This window comes from Saccopteryx leptura, chromosome 7, assembly GCF_036850995.1.
Source record: "Saccopteryx leptura isolate mSacLep1 chromosome 7, mSacLep1_pri_phased_curated, whole genome shotgun sequence".
NCBI classification, from domain to species: domain Eukaryota; kingdom Metazoa; phylum Chordata; class Mammalia; order Chiroptera; family Emballonuridae; genus Saccopteryx; species Saccopteryx leptura.
In genome coordinates this window covers 65,586,225-65,605,709 of record NC_089509.1, presented here as the reverse complement: position 1 = coordinate 65,605,709, position 19,485 = coordinate 65,586,225, and the positions used below count along the sequence as shown (strand labels likewise).

General features: G+C 39.6%; 1 protein-coding gene across 10 annotated transcripts in view; it reads left to right on the top strand.

Moving 5' to 3' along the window:
* The window catches only part of ZNF385B (zinc finger protein 385B), a 463,364-nt gene extending 445,038 nt beyond the window's left edge, over positions 1–18,326 (top strand). For 9 of the 10 annotated variants that reach the window (XM_066345147.1, XM_066345156.1, XM_066345149.1 and 6 more), the window contains 4 exons: positions 11,219–11,464; positions 12,820–12,998; positions 15,250–15,351; positions 16,858–18,326. In XM_066345147.1, the coding sequence (XP_066201244.1) occupies positions 11,219–11,464; positions 12,820–12,998; positions 15,250–15,351; positions 16,858–17,076 (746 nt within the window). In that variant the 3' untranslated portion in view covers positions 17,077–18,326. The remainder of the gene's footprint in view (positions 1–11,218; positions 11,465–12,819; positions 12,999–15,249; positions 15,352–16,857) is intronic. The other variant, XM_066345146.1, reaches the window with a different exon arrangement.
* Positions 18,327–19,485: the final 1,159 nt, after the last annotated feature.

The following is a 19,485-nucleotide window of genomic DNA, read 5'->3' as shown; positions in this document are numbered from 1 at the left end:
CACAACCATAAATGACCTTGAGATTTTAACAAAGGTTATTACTTACATTTTTATGGCATTTCACTCATTTGCTTCAGGAAGAATTATCTTAAACAGTGGCGTTTTCTGCGATGAGTAGATGATCAAATTGAACTACTCAATAAATGTTTGTAGATTCCATGCTCAGGGCACTGGTACTGGGCACTTTGGGGGATTCTGGGCCCGGTTCTGATTATGCTTACAGTCTAGTGTCACACAAATTTAGCTTGTTAGTATAAAGCTGAAAGTGTTTATTATAGAAAGATTTCTATACTATTTTCGTCTTCCCTGACTTCTTTCTCTAAAAATCAGGTTCACTGTTACGGACATCAAGCATAATGTTATGCAGTAATGGTTTGGTTCTCTCATTTCTATAGACAGCACTTAAACCAATTAAACGTTCTGTGGTGATAAAAATGGTCTGTTATCTGTGTTGTCCAACAGGAGTGCCATTAGCCATGCATAGATAATTCAGCTCACGCACACTGGCTGTGCTACTGAGGAACTGAATGTTTCATTTTAAGCAGCCACACATGGTTACTGTATTGGACAGCACATCTATAGACTGTGGCACTCTGCTCTTTTGACCTGCGATGACTCCAGAGAAGGCATTACATTCTCTGAGGCTCTCTTCTCTCCTCCATGAAGGATGAATGGTGCCCCGCCCACATCACAGCAGGGGTAGATGGAGTGAATGAAATAATTGTGAAAGAACATTGCTTTTAAATGTAAAGCATAATAAAAATGTCTATTGTTGATGTAATTAGTATTTTGGATTTTTTTGTTTGTTTTTGGTCCTTCTGTGGTATCTTATTATACCTGTCCTTGCAGTGAGAGGTGCGTGAGCTATCATCTTGTATTATGCTGCACCTAATATTGCATATTCTAGAAAAACAAAATCACGTTTATTAGACTTACATGCAAAATATTTTTTTTCAAAATATAATTTTAACAGCAGTACTACTAATAATTAATATGTAACTGAATGATTATTATGTGCTTGATATTAATGTGCTAAATATTTTATATGCACTACCTTAATGATTATGACAATCCTCTTATAGATGCTAGAAAGTGAGAACTACAATAGAAAGGGGAAATAATGGCTCAGAGTCCTTCAGATAGAAAGTAGTTTCAAGGCTAGTGTCCCACCGGGGCAGTCCCTCAAACTCACGTGATACCATGATACGCTACCTTAAGATGAAGGTCCATGGACTTTACCGCACATGCTTTTTGAAGGCTGATTGAAATTATTTTTCAAGTCTGATATCTCAGAAGAATGTGTTATCTCTTTCCATACCCTATTTTACAACTGGTCCTGTTAAAAAAAAGTTATGAGAGGCTTTTAATATGGACATATTAACCAAGGTATGACTCTTGAGTGCTTTTACCTGCTTCGCATGCATAGGATAGTAAAAAGAACATGAGCATGAATTCAGATTAGCTCCACCTCTCACTGACCATATAACCTTAACCAAGTCATGTTCACTGACCTTCTATTTTCCATCTATAAGATAATAATTCCTCCAAGGTTTGTTGTCAGGAATAGTGAACTAATAAGTCAGTACTTATGACTTAACGGACACTCAATAAACAGTAGCAAAAAAAAAAAAAAAAAAAAGCCTCATTCACTCAAAGAAATTTCCAGATCCTGCCCTTCTCTTGACTCTACAGTCCTTTTGTGCCATGCTGCCATGCAGCAGTGATCTGCAGTTGCATTCCTCTTTAAGTGCTTCTTTTATGATCTCATAGTAATTATGGCACCTGTGTTTTCATTCCAGGACATTAAGGCTCGATAAGCCTGACTTTCCCAGTGGGACATTTAAAGATGTAGAAGGACCTTCTTGGTCTTCCTCACATTTCTGTATAATGAAGAGAATGTCTTGTTACTCATTCTTCCACTGGTTAATGTATCTCATCCATTTTGTCCTCTGCAGCCCTTGGTACTTCATACTATACATAGCAGTCATATAGTTAGCATTTATTAAATTAAAATCATTAAGTAGAATTGAATGGGGGAGGCTCTGGTGCCCTCCCTAGAATATAGGCAGGGAAAAAAGGCCCTGGCTAGCCCTTTTTCTTCATATTCAAGGAGACAAATTCCCCACCTCATAGATTGTCATCTCTTCTATCTACAGCTACAGTACTAAATGAAAAGACAGCATAACACTTCTCTGTTGAGAGAGAAAACCAGGTGCTTCACGTGGCGAAGTTGCCCTCCTGAAGCCAGGGTTGGCCACTGCGATCGAAGGAGCAGGGGGGAGGGTGTAATCAGAATGAGAATCATGCCCCTGCCCGCAAAGTCCCTCTAGCATTTCTGTCAGTAAATAGCATAAACTTGTCAGTTCATACATTTTTTTTGCTAGTGTACAATTTCTTAGTGTACAATTTTTTGATATTTTTGTACACTGCTAATGATATAACCTCTAAAAGCTATGTGTTTTATATTCATTTTTTAATTTTTATTCTTGTGACAGAGACAGAGAGAGGGACAGATAGGGACAGACAGACAGGAAGAGAGAAAGATAGGAAACATCAATTCTTTGTTGCAGCACCTTAGTTGTTCATTGATTGTTTTCCAATATATGCCTTGACCTGGGGGGCTACAGCAAAGCCAGTGACCCCTTATCAAGCCAGCCACCTTGGGCTCAAGCTGGTGAGCCTTGCTCAAACCAGATGAGCTCGTGCTTAAGCTGGCAACCCCAGGGTTTTGAACCTGGGTCCTCTGCATCTCAGTCTGATGCTCTATCCACTGTGCCACCGCCTGGTAAGGCTATATTCTTTCAAATATTAGAATTTCTTGTCACAGTAAAGATTATTTTATTCCTTGCTTCCTAATACTTGAACTTCTGTCAGAGTCTTATGACAATTTTTGCTCATTTAACTACCGAAATGCCTATCAAAGTTTCCTAGCACAGCATCTTTGTTCTTAGTTCTCTATTTACAACTAAAATATTTTAACTCACTGTGAAAATTAGTGTACCACATTTTGAGTTTAGGAAAAATTATTTACTTTATTCTTTTCAACCAAAATTTTACCAAATCCTTTGACTAATTCATAAGACATAATGATTAATATCTAGCAAAAGTGTTTTAAAGCATTATGGAGGCCTAACCTGTGGTAGCGCAGTGGATAAAGTGTTAATCTGGAATGCTGAGGTCGCCGGTTCAAAACCCCGAGCTTGCCTGATCAAGGCGCATATGGGAGTTGATGCTTCCTGCTCCTCTCCCCTTCTCTCTCTCCTTCTTTGTTCTCTAAAAATGAATAAATAAAATCTAAAAAACAAGTACTATGAAAAATTATGAGAAGATGTTCTGGTTTTATTAAAGCATTTCAGATTGAGAGAAGAACCCTTGTACAAAGCAATGTCTTAGGATAAATCAAGAACAAAAAAAAACAACCCATTAGGCCAGTTAATAAATACCAAGGACATAATCCTAAATGCAAAGTAAGAAAAATTAAACATTATACATGAAGATGTTCATTGTAGCATTATTTGTGTTAATGAAAACTCTAAAAAAGTTTATCAGTACTAGGGAAATGATATAAAGTACGTGTATCTAATAAAATATTATGCAGCTATAAAGTATTGATAAATAAAATAACATGAAAATGTATGTAATACGTTCAATCAAAAAGTTACAAAATATATTAAATCATAAGTTTAAAAATGGTTTATTTGGGGAATATTTGCATACATTACTGAACCCCCACTGAATTTCCAACATCGTGTTAGTCACTGCACATATAGGCCAGTGAAATCAGGCAGACTTGGGCTTTGGCTTCATGAAAGCACATCTGGAAGGGTAGATACCTAACAATCTTGATGAGTGAGAAGAAAGGGATTCTGACCTCATCTGGGAAGGCAAGGAAGGCCTCGGCAGGGGCCTCAACTCTCTATGCTTGGTGAGTGAGAGGAAGTTAGCCAGGCAAACAGAGGCCATGGTTTGGGAGTGGAGAGGAAGAGGAGTCTCATCAGAGGGACCAGTACTCCAAAGGACGTGACATGTGATAGACTGCCCTGTTTAAATAACTCAAGTAATGAAAGGACACTTGCGGACATGGGAGGGAATTTAGGATATTGGTAATACAGTGGTTGAAATGATGACTAAGGACAGAAATGAAGGCAGGATGAAGTGATAGGCATAAATACAGAGGTTCTTAACCTCTTTTTATGGCCAGCTAGAGAAGCCTCGTCTCAAAATAACGTTTTTAAATCCATAACTCTATGAATTTAAGAAAACCAATTATATTTCTTGTTATAATATAGAAATACAGTAATTAATGTAATACATCAATTAAGATCTAGCAACAGATCTATTATCTAAATCATAATTTAGATCTATTATCTAAATCTATTATAAAAATCATAATTTTGAAGGCCTGATGAGCATAAGTGGTATTTCAAGCTTTCTGTTGTAACAACTGTAATATCTAATTAAAGTATCTGATTTGGTGACAAAGTTACAGGTACTACCAAGACCGCTGTAGTTCATTGCCTTCGTTTATAACCAAAAGAAATATTAAATTTCAATTAGAGATAAATGAAAATAGAGATACCTTTGCCATTCAAGTTCATGGATCCTGTGAACTCGTGGGCCCCTTAGGAGTCCACAGATCCCAGGTTAAAAACTTCTGTTTAGTGTGAAAGGATTATGGTTGTTATTTTTTCCCTCTATCCAATAAATTCAATAAAATATATTTTAAAAGTATGATTAGCTTTTAGCAACTTATTTTTAAAGGGTTGGCAGCTTTCTCATGCCTGCACAGTCTTCTTAGAGCACACAGTACCCGGTTCGGGCCATAGAGTGAGAGCTGACCCCTGTCTCCCTGGAGCAGCCTGAGGCAATGAGCTTACAGTAAATATTTTGTAATTTCTGTGTTAAATAAGGGTATATTTTTTAGATGAAGAAAAACTGAGTTTGTTCACTATTCTCTCGGACTGACCTTTCCATTGTCAGCATGTATTTCACTCTGCTTGGAGTGTCTAAGCCAGGGGTCCCCAAACTTTTTACACAGGGGGCCAGTTCACTGCCCCTCAGACCGTTGGAGGGCCGGACTATAAAAAAAAAAACTATGAACAAATCCCTATCACACTGCACATATCTTATTTTAAAGTAAAAAAAACAAAACGGGAACAAATACAATATTTAAAATAAAGAACAAGTAAATTTAAATCAACAAACTGACCAGTATTTCAATGGGAACTATGCTCCTCTCACTGACCACCAATGAAAGAGGTGCCCCTTCTGGAAGTGCGGCGGGGGCTGGATAAATGGCCTCGGTGGGCCGCATGCGGCCTGCGGGCCGTAGTTTGGGGACCCCTGGTCTAAGCTAAACCCTAAACTCTCCATCTAGGGAGGAAGGAGGTAGGAGGAGCCCAATTCATGTTTTCCGTACACCTTGTGAATCGATAGTATGTTTCCTTTGTAGAGGGCCATTCATTTAGAAGAAAAAGAACCTGCTCTTCATTCCACCTAGAAAATTAGTTTTTAATCTTATTCCTGGCTTTTGAATCATTACTGGACCCCGAGGGACTTGATTTGAGTGAAATGAGTTAGTTATTCTATTTTCCATAATAAAGCTGCCTCAGAAATAACTGTTTCACATCTCTTAGTGACAAATCAGAAAAGTGGCAATTTTTAACCCAAAGTTGAAATATGATTTCTCAGGATTGTAGCCTGGCAGAAAATTATAATACAGGACTGGTTAGAATTTATGAAATTAATCACCTGACTTTCATGGGTCCTAAGTTATTTAAAATAAATAAGGTTATTTTTGTTGGTTGTTTGTTTTAGGTAGGGACATACAGATTCTGTTTCAGTGAAGAGTCACTTTATGGACAATTTTCACTGCTTCCAGGATTAGTCTAAAAGCTAGGATATGAAAATTAAATATATATGTAGTTAATTAGAAATTAGCAAGCTTCACAGTGACCAACTATGCTTGCAGAGACCAAGTTTCCAGAATTCAGTGTGAGGCATGACAGCGTGGCGTTAGATGTGAAGGGCCCACCAGCATCCGACTAGCCCAGTGGGTAATATTTGATGACTTTTGGCATGTTCTTTTCATCTTTCATGTTAGCTTATTAACTGTTGAGCAAATGAGTTTGTAAAATTTGTGTTATTTGAGTTTGCTCACTTTTATTGTTAAAAATGGCACTGGGCAACACCAGGTATGTGCTCTGTGAAATTGCTAATTACCTTCCTGCTGGGGGGGGGGGGGGTCATTGTCTTGCACATGTTTTAAGAGCAGAGGAGAAAGGAGAAGGGGAAGAGAGGAGAGAAGCCAGTTTTTGCAGAGTAAGAAGCCATGTTGGCAGATGGGGAACCAGAGGTGAGGTGCGAAGGACTTTTGTGAGCTCCACTAAGTCTGGTGGGGCCTTTGATTCTAGGAAAAAATGGAGAAGACTCTCCTGGTTGTGAAACTGGAGAATGCGTCAGTAGCTTTGTGAGCTCTGAGTGAAAGGGAAGTGTTTTTTCCCTGTGTGTTTGCTTGTCGGCCTGTGTTTGCTCGTCGGCCTGTACAAGACTTGAATAGAGGAATGGCCCACCATTTTTTGTCTCCATTCTTTCTTTATTGTCTGCCTGAATCTAATGGGAACCTGCATGTGCATGGCCACGATGGTGGCAGCCCCTGGCCTTATGTTAATCCTCTGAGGCTGTATTTGAGTCATATAGTGTGCAGTTTGATGGAGAGGTGGGTTAATTTGAGTAAGGTTTCTGGGGTAAAAAATATTGAAGACTGATTTCCTCCATATGGTTTGACAAGTGGATATGAAAACAGTTTAAAAAAAAAAAAAAAAGAGGTTAGGCCCTGGCCAGTTGGCTCAGTGGTAGAGCGTCGGCCTGGCGTGCAGGAGTCCCGGGTTCGATTCCCAGCCAGGGCACACAGGAGAAGCGCCCATCTGCTTCTCCACCCCTCCCCCTCTCCTTCCTCTCTGTCTCTCTCTTCCCCTCCCGTAGCCAAGGCTCCATTGGAGCAAAGTTTGCCCGGGCGCTGAGGAAGGCTCTGTGGCCTCTGCCTCAGGCGCTAGAATGGCTCTGATTGTGGCAGAGCGACACCCCAGATGGGCAGAGCATCGCCCCCTGGTGGGCATGCCAGGTGGATCCCGGTCGGGCGCATGCAGGAGTCTGTCTGACTGCCTCCCCGTTTCCAACTTAAGAAAAAGAAAAAAGAAAAAAAAAGAGAGATTTTCAAAATGTTTAGAACTTTGGAAAATAAGTAAATTAAGATGGAACCTCCCAAGGAGGCTACTTTGAGGAACTGAATTCACTTGGCTGCATAAATTATGGATATTTGTTACAAAGGGCACTTCTGATGTAGCTAAGCAAATTTCTCTTCAAAATCCTGTAGGATAAAACCTTTAATAAAGGTGGAGTACTCAGGAAATAATTAGGACAGTCAGAAGCACTGGTTTTAAGTGAGAGAATACTTGAAAGTGAAATTCATATTAACCAGAAGTTCCAGACGACATGCATCTTTATTAAAGAAACAGAAATAAACAGCACATTAATTAAATTTTCTAATACACAAATTAAAGAGGCTTTAAAAGGCAATAAGGAAAGAGAAATAATATAATGGATTTTAATAAAAATTTCAAGCAATTAAAATGAGGAATAACAGATACAGATTTTGAAGCTTATAAATTTATACATCTAGAAAAAATGCTACAATATATTACTGTATTAATAACTTTTTTGATTTTAGGATCTGTCTTATTGAATAGTTAGTATCAATCTAATGGCAGAATTTCCTGAATATGATGGAACTATTTACACATTTCCTAAGTCAAAAATATATATACATTCCTAATGTTCTCAAAGCTTAAGACTTTGGCCTGCCTAAGGGATAAAAACTAAAACATAATTTATCTAAATGAGAGAAAAAGGAGAAGGGGAATGGTGAAGAAGCAGATGGGCGCTTCTCCAGTGTGCCCTGGCCAGGAATCAAACCCAAGACTTCCACACGCAAGGCGAATGCTCTACTACTGAGCCAACCAGTCAGGGCAAAATGCCACTTTCTTTATGAGGAATATCTCATTTTTCCTAGTCTGAAGTAATCATTTCTTGTTCTATGCTCTCAAGCCACTTACCATTTTCCATCATAAATTAGAAATCTCTGAATGACTACCTCATTTCCTGTGCTAAACTGTTACTTTCTTAAAGTCTATAACTGCTTTATTTACTATTTTCTTCAATGTCTAACACATTGTCAGCAACTAGCATAGTGTTGATATGCATTTTAAACAATAAATTACCTCTTGAAAAAGATATGAAAAGGAAATATTTAATTTTTCTTAAAAAAATAGGGATACAGAGCAAATGATATAATTTGATATAATTTTGTCTATCTTCTCAATGTTACCTGAACCGGATAATTATTGAATAAGATAGATGTTTTCATTTAAGGAAAATATGCTTTAAAACTAATCTGTAATTTTAAAACAAAACAACAGCTTTTTCACATTTCTGGGTAATATATGCCTTTTATAATGTTAATGCCATATGGAGTCCTCCTTTGTGCAGGAAGATTACTACACTGCCACCACCACCAGTGAGCAGCTAGAGAAAAGGTCATGCTTAGTGATGCCACCCAATAATCTATGGGATGTCAGTTGGTCTTGATGAGTCTTAGTTTCCTCGTCTTTAAGATAGGAATAATCATTTGAAGCCTTACCTATTTCACAAGTTTGTTGTGAGAGATAATAAGATAATGTAAATGATAGCATTTAGTAAATTGTAAAATTCTTCATAAATGTAGGAATATATTATGTGAAAGAGATCAATATAAGGAACATTGAAATAGTAATATGGAAAAGGGAGAGAATGAGCATGTAAATGACTAAAACAGGTCAAATGCTTTCGGTTGAATTTATAGGAAATGCATTATGAAATGATAAAAAGAGCTTATTGTGCAATAACTTAAGTTTCCAGCACAAGAAACAGTAATTCCATAAGGGCAAATGTTAAGATTACTGAATAATTGCACTTTGTATGTTCTGTAAAATTACAAATTCAATCTGAGGGATTCTTATAGATGAGAGAGTTCCAGGCCTGAGATCATCTTCAATCTAATTTACTTACTATTACCCTTCCATTTAGGAAGGGTTATTTTATTCCCTTTTCTCCTTTTTGAGGTCAGTTTAGTAAACATCTGAGGTCTTTTCCAGCATCCTCATGGCATTCTGAAGTTTTAATAAAGTTGCTGGAAAGGAATATAGATTGTGGAACCCAAGGATAAAAAGGGATCTGAGCATTCACTTCTTCTAAATACCACCCAGACCTGGAATTCATCTGTAGAATCCCTGCTATATCTAGTCTTTGTCTGGATGGATTCAATGAAGAGAAAGGGATGGAAGTCAACTGCTGATCCCTAAATCAATTAGGTAGAAACATGGTCTTTTATTTTTGATGTGTGTGAAAGCTTTGGTTTACCTGGCATGCAGAGCAGACACACTCCTGTTTCTGTTCCCTGGCTACCCTGCCCTCTCGGTCCACCCAGGCCCATAGTACACGGTTCCGAATTAGCAAGGGCAATGGACAAATAAATTTTCAGTTCTAATGCCCTTTCTTTCTTAAGGAGAGTTTATTAACATAGCTATAGACATGTTCTAAGAGCACCAGCTGTAGTAAGATGAAACCTGTAACGGATTTTGTTGTTGCCTAAGAAGTTCCAGTTTCTTTCTCAAACGAGCTACTGAGCGGAGCCCGTCTTGAACAGCAAATGAACCCCGGAGAGATCAAGTCACACTGGCTCCTCATGGAGATGGTGAATGGGCCTTGAGGATTGTAAGCCTTTAGTAGCTACATGATCAAAATGCCAAGATGTCTGTCAATTATTTGGCTAGTCCTTATATTGTGCTATGGTTAATGTCATTTAAAACGTATGACTTAGAGTGGCAGTGGTTAATAAGAATAGTGGAATACTGGCATCCTGTATTTTGGATAAATTTCATTTCCATTCAAATATTACTGCACAGGGGACCTGACACATGGGTCTGCCTAGAGCCAGCCATGACTAATGCATGGGTTCCTGACATGATGAGGGCGAAATTTCACAGCATGAGTCCAGGCCATCTTAAGAGTATGTTTATTAAAGCTGGGGTCACTGAGCCAAGGAAGGGCCTAGAATAAAGGAAGCAACAGGAGAGTCTAGGCGGGGTGGCCTGGGCTCTCTAAAAACCTTATGGGAAAGAAACGAGGGAAAAGGGGGGTCTAGGAGACAAGATCATGGGGTTAGCCTGGGAAGAGCTGAGGCTGCCTACTGCTCCCCTGTTTGAGTCTTATGAGGACCCTTAGACTTTAGGAGATGCATACCTGGGGTGGGGGGAGAGTGGGGGAAAGGCCCCAGTGTGCTCCCAGGCCAGAGAGGGGAGAACAAAGAGCACTCCCACTGGGTCCTTTGTATTGAGGCTTTTTTAAAGACTGGGAGTTTAGGGGTAGTTTTAGAGGAGGATTCCAATAGAATATTCATCAGCTTTTCCTGGCGTGCCCCCTGAAAGCAAGTCATCACCACCAGGAGGTCATCCTGAACCAGGGCCTGGAGCCAAAATACACTTGAAGCTTCGATCTTATTTCTAAGGAGGTGACACTCTGCATCTGGCTATAAATTGTTCGGCCAGTTTATACACCTATCTGCCTCAATTTCCCCATTCTATTAGCCAGCGAATTTTCCTACTTTCTTACTGTCCTGTCTCATAAAGAGCAGAAAAAACTTAGTAATCACAACCAAAATAAACCATGTTTTTCCCTCTTCTCCACTGCCCAAGCTTAACTTGACATAAATTGAACTTTTAACTTTATATTCATGTCCTAATTAAAACGAGTAGTCACATGATGAAGCTACCATTGCCTCTCACCTCCTGTTACTGTCATGTCATGTAATCATACTGGAGGGTAGCTGGTTTTCCTATAGATTAACGACTTCCCCGGAGCAAGGGAATTAGAGGATATTAGAAAGTTACCTGCTTCGGGTAGGAGAATGAAGTCATTTTTCATAAGTCATCATGACCTTGGGGTGACCTGGAAACTGATGGTATGGAATTCTGTTTTAATCAGCCTCGATGGACTAAACTCTGTGCTGGGCTAAAACCAAATATAGAAATCAAATTACTATTTTTTTAATTCCTTTGTGACAATGTGTCTGTGTTTATATGACGAATGAGGCTTTAATACCCTCTTTCTGTGTCTCTCCTAGAAGACAAAGGGAAGCTAAAGGTCAGCAATCCCAGTCAGCCGTCCAGCTCTGAAGGCAGCTCTCTTCTCCTCAAGTCTGGCTGCTCAGCGCCGCCACCCGGAGCGGACACTTCTCCCTCCAAGAGCACCAACGGAGCTCCTGGTACTGCTTCGGAGTCAGAAGAAGAAAAAGCCAAAAAACTGCTTTATTGTTCACTATGCAAAGTGGCTGTGAACTCCCTGTCACAGCTCGAGGCGCACAACACAGGTGAGCAGCAATGCTGGAATTCAAATAATGTTTGTAACAAAATCCAACTTTTCCCATCAGAAAGCCAGTAGGTGTTCAAACATTAGGTTTGTTCAATATCTTCTCCGTTTTTTTTATTCTAAAGTTATGATTTTGAAAAAAACGACAATCATAATGACTATAGAAACAACAAAGCCAAAGCAGATTGGAAATGAAACTTGTCCTGTTCTTTATTTTCTCAAAAGTCTCTAATGCTTCCCCAAACTCATTATAAGGAAGTGACAGGATGAAGACAAGTATCTGTGCACAGAGTTGACTGCAGTGCACTTACAAGAGGAAAAGTAATGGACACAACCTAAAGGGCCCTAGTAGGAAAACGATGAATAAATTATAGTAACCCAATATGCTAGAATATGTTATTAAGCTATTAAAATGTAATTATAAGAAAATATGTATATAATTTGATTTGTGAAATTTTCAGAATATTGAATATGATCCCAATTATGAAATAATATTTTTATACTGAATTTTAAAATTTAAGTGTAGTTATTTTACAATATTATATGGTATATTAGTTTGGGGTATATAATATGCAGATTTGACATTTTTATGCCATATGATATGATCACATCACTAATTCTAATAATCTTTTACTATGCAAATTTCTCACTATATTATAGTCAATGTTGCTTTTTTATTTTTTATTTTTCTGAAGTGAGAAGCAGGGAGACAGAGAGACAGACTCCCGCATGTGCCCTTCCTGGGATCCACCCCAAAAGCCCACTAGGGGGCGATGCTCTTCCCATCTAGGGCATTGCTCTATTGTAACCAGATCCATTTTAGCACCTGAGGTGAGGCCATGGAGCCATCCTCAGCGCCTGGGACCAACTTGCTCCAGTGGTGCTTTGGCTGTGGGACGGGAAGAAAGAAAGAGAAGGGAGAGGGGAAGGGGTGGAGAAGCAGATGGGCACTTCTCCTGTGTGTTCTGATCGGGAATTGAACCTGGGACATCCACATGCCAGGCCGATGCTCTACCACTGAGCCAACCTGCCTGGGCTATGTTGCTTCTTTATATACTCAAAAAGAACCTAAAAATTCACTAAAATGATAACTTTGATTATGTACGGGTGTTGAAAATACAGGTAATCTTTCTTTTTTTATGTTTCTCTATACTTTCTATATTTTTTTAATCCATACTCTTCTGTTTTCCTATTTTTTACAATGAAAATGTGTTAAATTTATAGTAAGAATTAAAAAGGTCATTAAAATTAAAAGCACTGGGAAATTCAGCCTGAAGCTACTTCTCAAGAATAAGAAAACAAAGAGCTTCATATAGGTCTTAAATAGCTATTTAAATGTGTCTCTTTCTGTTTTAGGCTCTAAACACAAGACTATGGTTGAAGCTCGTAATGGGGCTGGTCCAATTAAGTCCTATCCTAGACCTGGATCAAGATTAAAGATGCAGAATGGCAGTAAGGGGTCAGGACTACAGAACAAGACATTTCATTGTGAAATCTGTGATGTTCATGTTAATTCAGAAATTCAACTCAAACAGGTAATATATTCTGAATAAGCAGTCATTGTTGTAGGAAATAGTCACCACTTGACTATTTCCTAATCTATGAAATGGTTCTCACTGTGCTCACAGTTAAATTTACTAACCTCTGTCAACATAAGAAACATCCCAACCTGTAAGAATTTTTATGAATTTATTTAAGCCAAACTGATTGGGAAGCAATACTATTTCAACAGGTTGAGAAAATGCCAGATGGCAGTTTTTCACCTTATCGTCTACATTACAGTAGAATAGTAGTTTTTCACCTTATTTTCTACAGTACAATCAAAGGAGGAGGCCTAAGGGGTTACAGGAAATCCATTGGTGCTAGATTAGGGAGGCAGGAAAACAATGGAGAGGAGATCTCTGGAATTGGATGAAGAGTAAAATGATAGACACATTCTTCTTTTACATTGGTGGGTGTAGGATAGTTAACAGTTAACACAATAACAATGAAGAGTTTTGTGGTCTCTGTTCTGGTGAGTGATTGTGCCCTGAAGCAGTGGTCCCCAACACCTGGGCCGCAGAAGGTACCGGTCCGTGGGCCATTAGGTACTGGTCTGCAGAGAAAGAATAAATAACTTACATTATTTCTGTTTTATTTATATTTAAGTCTGAAGTATGTTTTATTTTAAAAAAATGACCAGATTCCCTCTGTTACATCCAAGTAAGACTCACTCTTGACGCTTGTCTCGGTCACGTGATACATTTATCTGTCCCACCCTAAAGGCCGATCCGTGAAAATATTTTCTGACATTAAACTGGTCCGTGGCCCAAAAAAGGTTGGGACCACTTCCCTGAAGGGTATGGAAAAAGGAAGGTACCCTGACATCCCAAAGTATACAATACAGTGTGTCTGTAAAGTCATGGTGCACTTTTGACCAGTCACAGGAAAGCAACAAAAGACGATAGAAATGTGAAATCTTCATGGTGCACTTTTGACCGGTCACAGGAAAGCAACAAAAGACGATAGAAATGTGAAATCTGCACCAAATAAAAGGAAAACCCTCCCAGTTTCTGTAGGATGATGTGGCAGCATGTGCGCATGCGCAGATGATGATGTAACACCATGTATATAGCGGAGCAGCCCACGGCCATGCCAGTCGAGATGAGGACGGTACAGAGGAAAGTTCAGTGTGTTCTGTGGCTCGCTAAATTCAAATCCATGACCAAAGTGCAACGTGAATATTGGCATGTTTATAACGAAGCGCCACCACATAGGAATAACATTACTCGGTGGGATAAGCAGTTGAAGGAAACCAGCAGTTTGGTGGAGAAACCCCGTTCTGGTAGGCCATCAGTCAGTGACGAGTCTGTAGAGGCTATACGGGATAGCTACCTAAGGAGCCCTAAAAAATCTGTGCATGAGCCCACATCGAACTGCACTGAATAGGTATGAAACTGGGAGAGTTTTCCTTTTATTTGGTGCAGATTTCACATTTCTATCATCTTTTGTTGCTTTCCTGTGACCAGTCAAAAGTGCACCATGACTTTACAGACACACTGTATACTATCATAGATGCAAAAAGACAGTAGACAGGATCAGTTAAGGTAAAGATAGAACTTTGCCAAGAAGGATACCTACCTAGAGCAAAACTACCCACCATGACTCGCTTTTAGTTAGCAAGTTTTCATTTGAGACCATCCTATGTGTTTACTTTAGATCTCTGAGTCTGTTAGGCTCCCATGCAGACCTCCCCTGAGCTTGTTGGGTTTAGTATGTGCCTCCCCCTTTTTTTTTCATTTACACCTTTATAGGATGCATACAATATACAAAATGCAGGTGCTCTGTGGAAGAAAAAGTCAGTACCAAATATTTGCACACTTATTATTACTCTATGTTGAATTCCAGACTAGACTAGGTTATAGAGACTTGTGAGCACCACAGTCACCTAGAGCAGGATGTTCTGGAAGGTAAGTGAGATGATTAGCCCATCTTCCTAGGATCCAAAATCTGGTTAGGGAGACAGACTCAACAGTCACAATGGTAATAGCAGACAACGTTGGGTAAAAGCTACAGAGAAAGAGGAAAGGGAGGAGGCATTTCCAATGAGTGGGGAGCAAGTGTTACCTTAGTGGGGTGGTTTTACCCACTCTACCTTAGAACTTGTGCCTAGAACTGGGTCCAGCTACCTCTGGTATTGAAGCCTCATAAATCATGGTGAATCCAGCCACCTCTATCTAGGAAATATCTTTGACATGGACTAAAACTCACATTTTGATTCGGCTAATGCATCAAACTTTTTTTCAGCATATTTCTAGCCGAAGGCATAAGGATCGAGTTGCAGGGAAACCACTGAAGCCAAAATACAGCCCTTACAACAAACTCCATCGGAGCCCGAGCATTTTAGCAGTAAGTTCACCTTGCTCTCTCACCTGTTTTGTGGGGCAACCTTGCTGGGTTGGGCAGGTTTGTGGGTAAGGAGTACCTAGGGACTAATTGGTCCTGAAAGGTTTGGAACTTATAAATAGCCCTCAGAGACAGAAGTTCAAATAAACTGCTTTGTTCTTGCTGCAGGACACCTTCCAGAAAGCTTCCTCAGAGAAGAGAAGCTAATCTTTTTTTAAGAGCTAATACCTTACGCTCTACCAAGACCTTTTGACAAGACTGCCTTCTTTAGCATATAAAGAAAAGTAAAGACTGGGGAACAAGGACAAGTGATGCCTGATGAGCCTGGGAAAAGGGATTGCTTTCCGAACACAGAAATTAATTCTTTAATAATATCCTCCTCCCTTCTCTCTCTTTCTGCCTCTCTCTCTGTCTCTATAGCTCTCCCTCCCTCCCTCCTGCTCCTTCCTCCTTTTTCCTTCCCTCCCTTCCTCTCACTTTCTCCCCCTCTCTTTCCACAACGTAAAAAGTAGGTGTGTGTGCTTCTCTCTCTTTCCATGTCTAGTAGGCATGTTGGTAATGAGCCTGTCTCACCTGCTCTCAATATATGCTATTTGCAGTTTCTTTGCAAAAAATACTCAAGGATTTAAGCAATAGGTGTCATATAAATATCCACATGAATGGATTTTATAATCTTCTTGGGACCTCAGTCCCTCTGAGGTTGAAGCTGGGCGTAGCCAGCTGGAGGCCATGCTGGGTTTACCTTCCAGCTTCTGTGATACTGCAAATAATGTAACCTGCATTAAGCACATCCAGCTTGCAAAACTCTTCCTGATTACGAAAGAAAAATTAAGAATCAATTTCTTACTTCCCAGGGAGATTCCACCCTGGGATTCCTTCACAAAGAGAAAGTTGCTAGCCCACTTACAGTGATTCTCAATAAAATAAATTTGAGTTAGCTGCAGTTTTCCAAGGAAAACTGTAAATGGCCAGAGAGAGAGGTGGAAACTGACTTGTTTTCATGCCCCGTCATGAGCTCTAATATCCAGAGCGCCAGTCACCTATCCTAGAGTGGCTTTCAGAAGAGAGGTGAGAGGAAGGGTCGTAAATACTCTTCAAAAAAAATTAAAAACTAAACAAGACCAAAAAACCTCTTTGAAGGCTGCATTGTGGTTTAAGGCAGATCAAAATTCTGAATTGAGCTCCATTGTGTAAGCAGGAAACCTTCAGGGGAGTCTGTTTCCCAGCCGCAGTGTGAAATAGGGTTAGGATCTCTTCAGAGGGGCTTTCCTCTGTCCCCGTGCCCGAGGACACACCACCAAAAAAGGGTTGAAACGGATCCAAATCAAAGTAGAGGTGTGCCAGGGGCCTTTGAAACCAGCTTTGTGAAAATCATTTTTTTTTACTTCTGAGAATAAAGATTTTTAAAGTGTGACTTCTTGATGTTGGTGTTTTATTTATGAAACTATATCTGTGACGCTTATTCATGATAATATCTCCACCCCATTCCCGGTTTTCTCCCTCCTTAAGGCAAAACTGGCATTCCAGAAAGATATGATGAAGCCTCTGGCCCCGGCCTTCCTGTCCTCGCCCCTGGCAGCGGCGGCCGCGGTGTCCTCGGCGCTGTCCCTGCCGCCCCGGCCCTCGGCGTCGCTCTTCCAGGCTGCAGCCCTCCCGCCCGCTCTCCTGCGGCCGGGCCACGGGCCCATCCGCGCCACCCCTGCCTCCATCCTCTTTTCTCCCTACTGAGTCTGAAGCCTGGCCTGGCCCGTTGAGGCCAGTAAGTACGAAAGTTGAGAAGAAAAGCCAAAAGGATTCAGCAATTCAAGCATTTTGTGTTGCAGTGCCCCCAACCCAGCCACAAAATGTGAGCCGGACTCCAAAGAAGAATACATCACTAAGTTCAAGAGTGCGTTAAGGGACTGTTCCTGTGACTTAGGAATCTGAGCAGCACAGGCTTTGTCTCTCTATTCCCTCTCACCCTCCCTCACCCATTCAATTTGTGTGTCCCAGATGTTTGGTTTATTACAAATGTATTGGTCAGGAAATATATATATACATATATTATTCTCTGGCTATTTTTTCATGAGTATGATCTGGCTTAGATATAATATAGAATATCTTCCTGACAGACTTGAAAAATAGCGTCTTCCTCATGTCTGTAAATAACTCTAGAATCCAACTGGGCACATTCTAGTGTGGAACAAAAACAGATGAACACAAGTGCTTGCTTGTGGACACCATCTTACCAATGGATCACAGCGTTTTCTTTCTGGTGTACTATTGTTGACAGGGATTGTGTACTGTTTTAGACCCAAGTACTGTTGTATCCTGTGTAGTACTAGCTCTGTACTTCTTGTCTGAATTAAACATTTTTAGTTGCTGTGTAAATGTTAGGAAGCAAAGTAGCTTTTGAATTTTCTCTTTAAGAGAACAAAAGATAATATATTTCTCTTTATTTCACATTTTATTTGGTGATATTTAAATGAACTAGAAAGCCATATAACATAGCTATAATTACTACCTGTTTGCTATTTTTGTTTAACTTATTTTGTAGCTTCCTCACCAGTTTGAGTTGCTAAGAAAATGTATACAAACAAAAAAAGAGCTTCCTAAATTGCACATCTTTGCACCTCTTGTGCATTCTGCAAGAACACAATGAATCCATGTATTTCTATGTAATGATCTTCTTTGTTTTTAACCTGTTTTCATTTGTAATGATGCTACATAATCTTGTGGCTCCCTGATGCAATAATGTACAGAAAAGAACAAAAATTTATAATTGAACAATTTGTCTCTCTGTTCACTGAATTCGTTGCAGGTCATGCTCCCATGCCCCTTTTCTAAGCTGATATCAAGAAGACTGGAATGTTTGTGATATCAGGTGCAAGAGGTCTCATAACACAACAAAAGAGAGTGAACTCTTTTTGAGCATCTGCATCTGCAATCTGTAAATGGTAAAATGTCTGTGTATTTTTTTAAATGTACCTTTTCAATAAAAGCACAAAAAGTAAAAAAAAAATGTTTTTGTTTTCAAAGTTATTTTCTCCTGAGAGACTCCTCCAATTTGAAATCATCTGATGAAAGATTTTCAGTAACTGCAAAGATTGCTTTTTACATATTTAGCATTTTCAGCTCTTATTTGCAGCATATTTATTTGTCATGTTTATTCATTACTGTTCATGGCATCTGCATAAGGCAAGACTTTACTGCTGTTTTCCCTCTGACTCTCTAAAAAATTGGGCCGAAGTTGTGAGTGTGGCCCAAAATCATAGTAGCAGGCTGCCAAAAATTGGGGACTGATATTTTGACACTTGCTGTGAGTCTTCTAAATCCCCAGCCCATCTTTTATTCATGTCCATGGCAATTGCACTTTCTTCTTAGAGAATTTTATTTCACTCCTCTCTCTTTACCTTCTCTAATCAGCCCACCTTTCTTTTCTTCCACCTCGTTCTCTTCTTAAGTGGAAAGATGAATACATCACTGTTTGTTCGGATTATCTTTTGCTGCTCGAAGAGCTATCCCAAAATTTAGTGCCTTACAATAACAATATTTTATTGATTGATTTTAGAGAGGGGAAAGGGAGAGAGAGAGAGAGAGAAACATTAATTTGTTGTTCCACTTATTTATGCATTCGTTGGTGATTCTTTTATGTGTCTTGACAGAGGATTAAACTCTCAACCTTGGCATATCAAATAATGCTCTAACAAATGTGGCCGGGGCACAACAATTTTATTGTATTACAATTTCAAGAGTCAGGAATTTCAGCAGGGCTGGACAGGGTTGTTGTTTTGTTCCCTGGGGCATCAGTAAGAGGTCCTTTGGTAGTATTCAGCTGGTCAGTGGATTGGTCTAGAGGCCCAAGATGGTTTCACTTATATGTTTGCCTGGATGAAGATGGCCAGAAGGCTAAACTCTACTGGCACAGTCTACAAGAGGTCCTACATGTGGCCTCCCCACTCAGGTGATTTCAAATAATTACATAGTAGCTCTGAACTCTCCAAGTATAGAATTTTAAGAGACCTGGGTGGAAGTCAAAAGCTTCTTATAAAATTGTGTCAAAACTTCCAGCATGTTACTTATGGTGCATTATATTGATCGAACAAGTCACTAAGGCCAATCCAGTTTCAAGGGGAAGGAAATTACTCACTTTTCAAT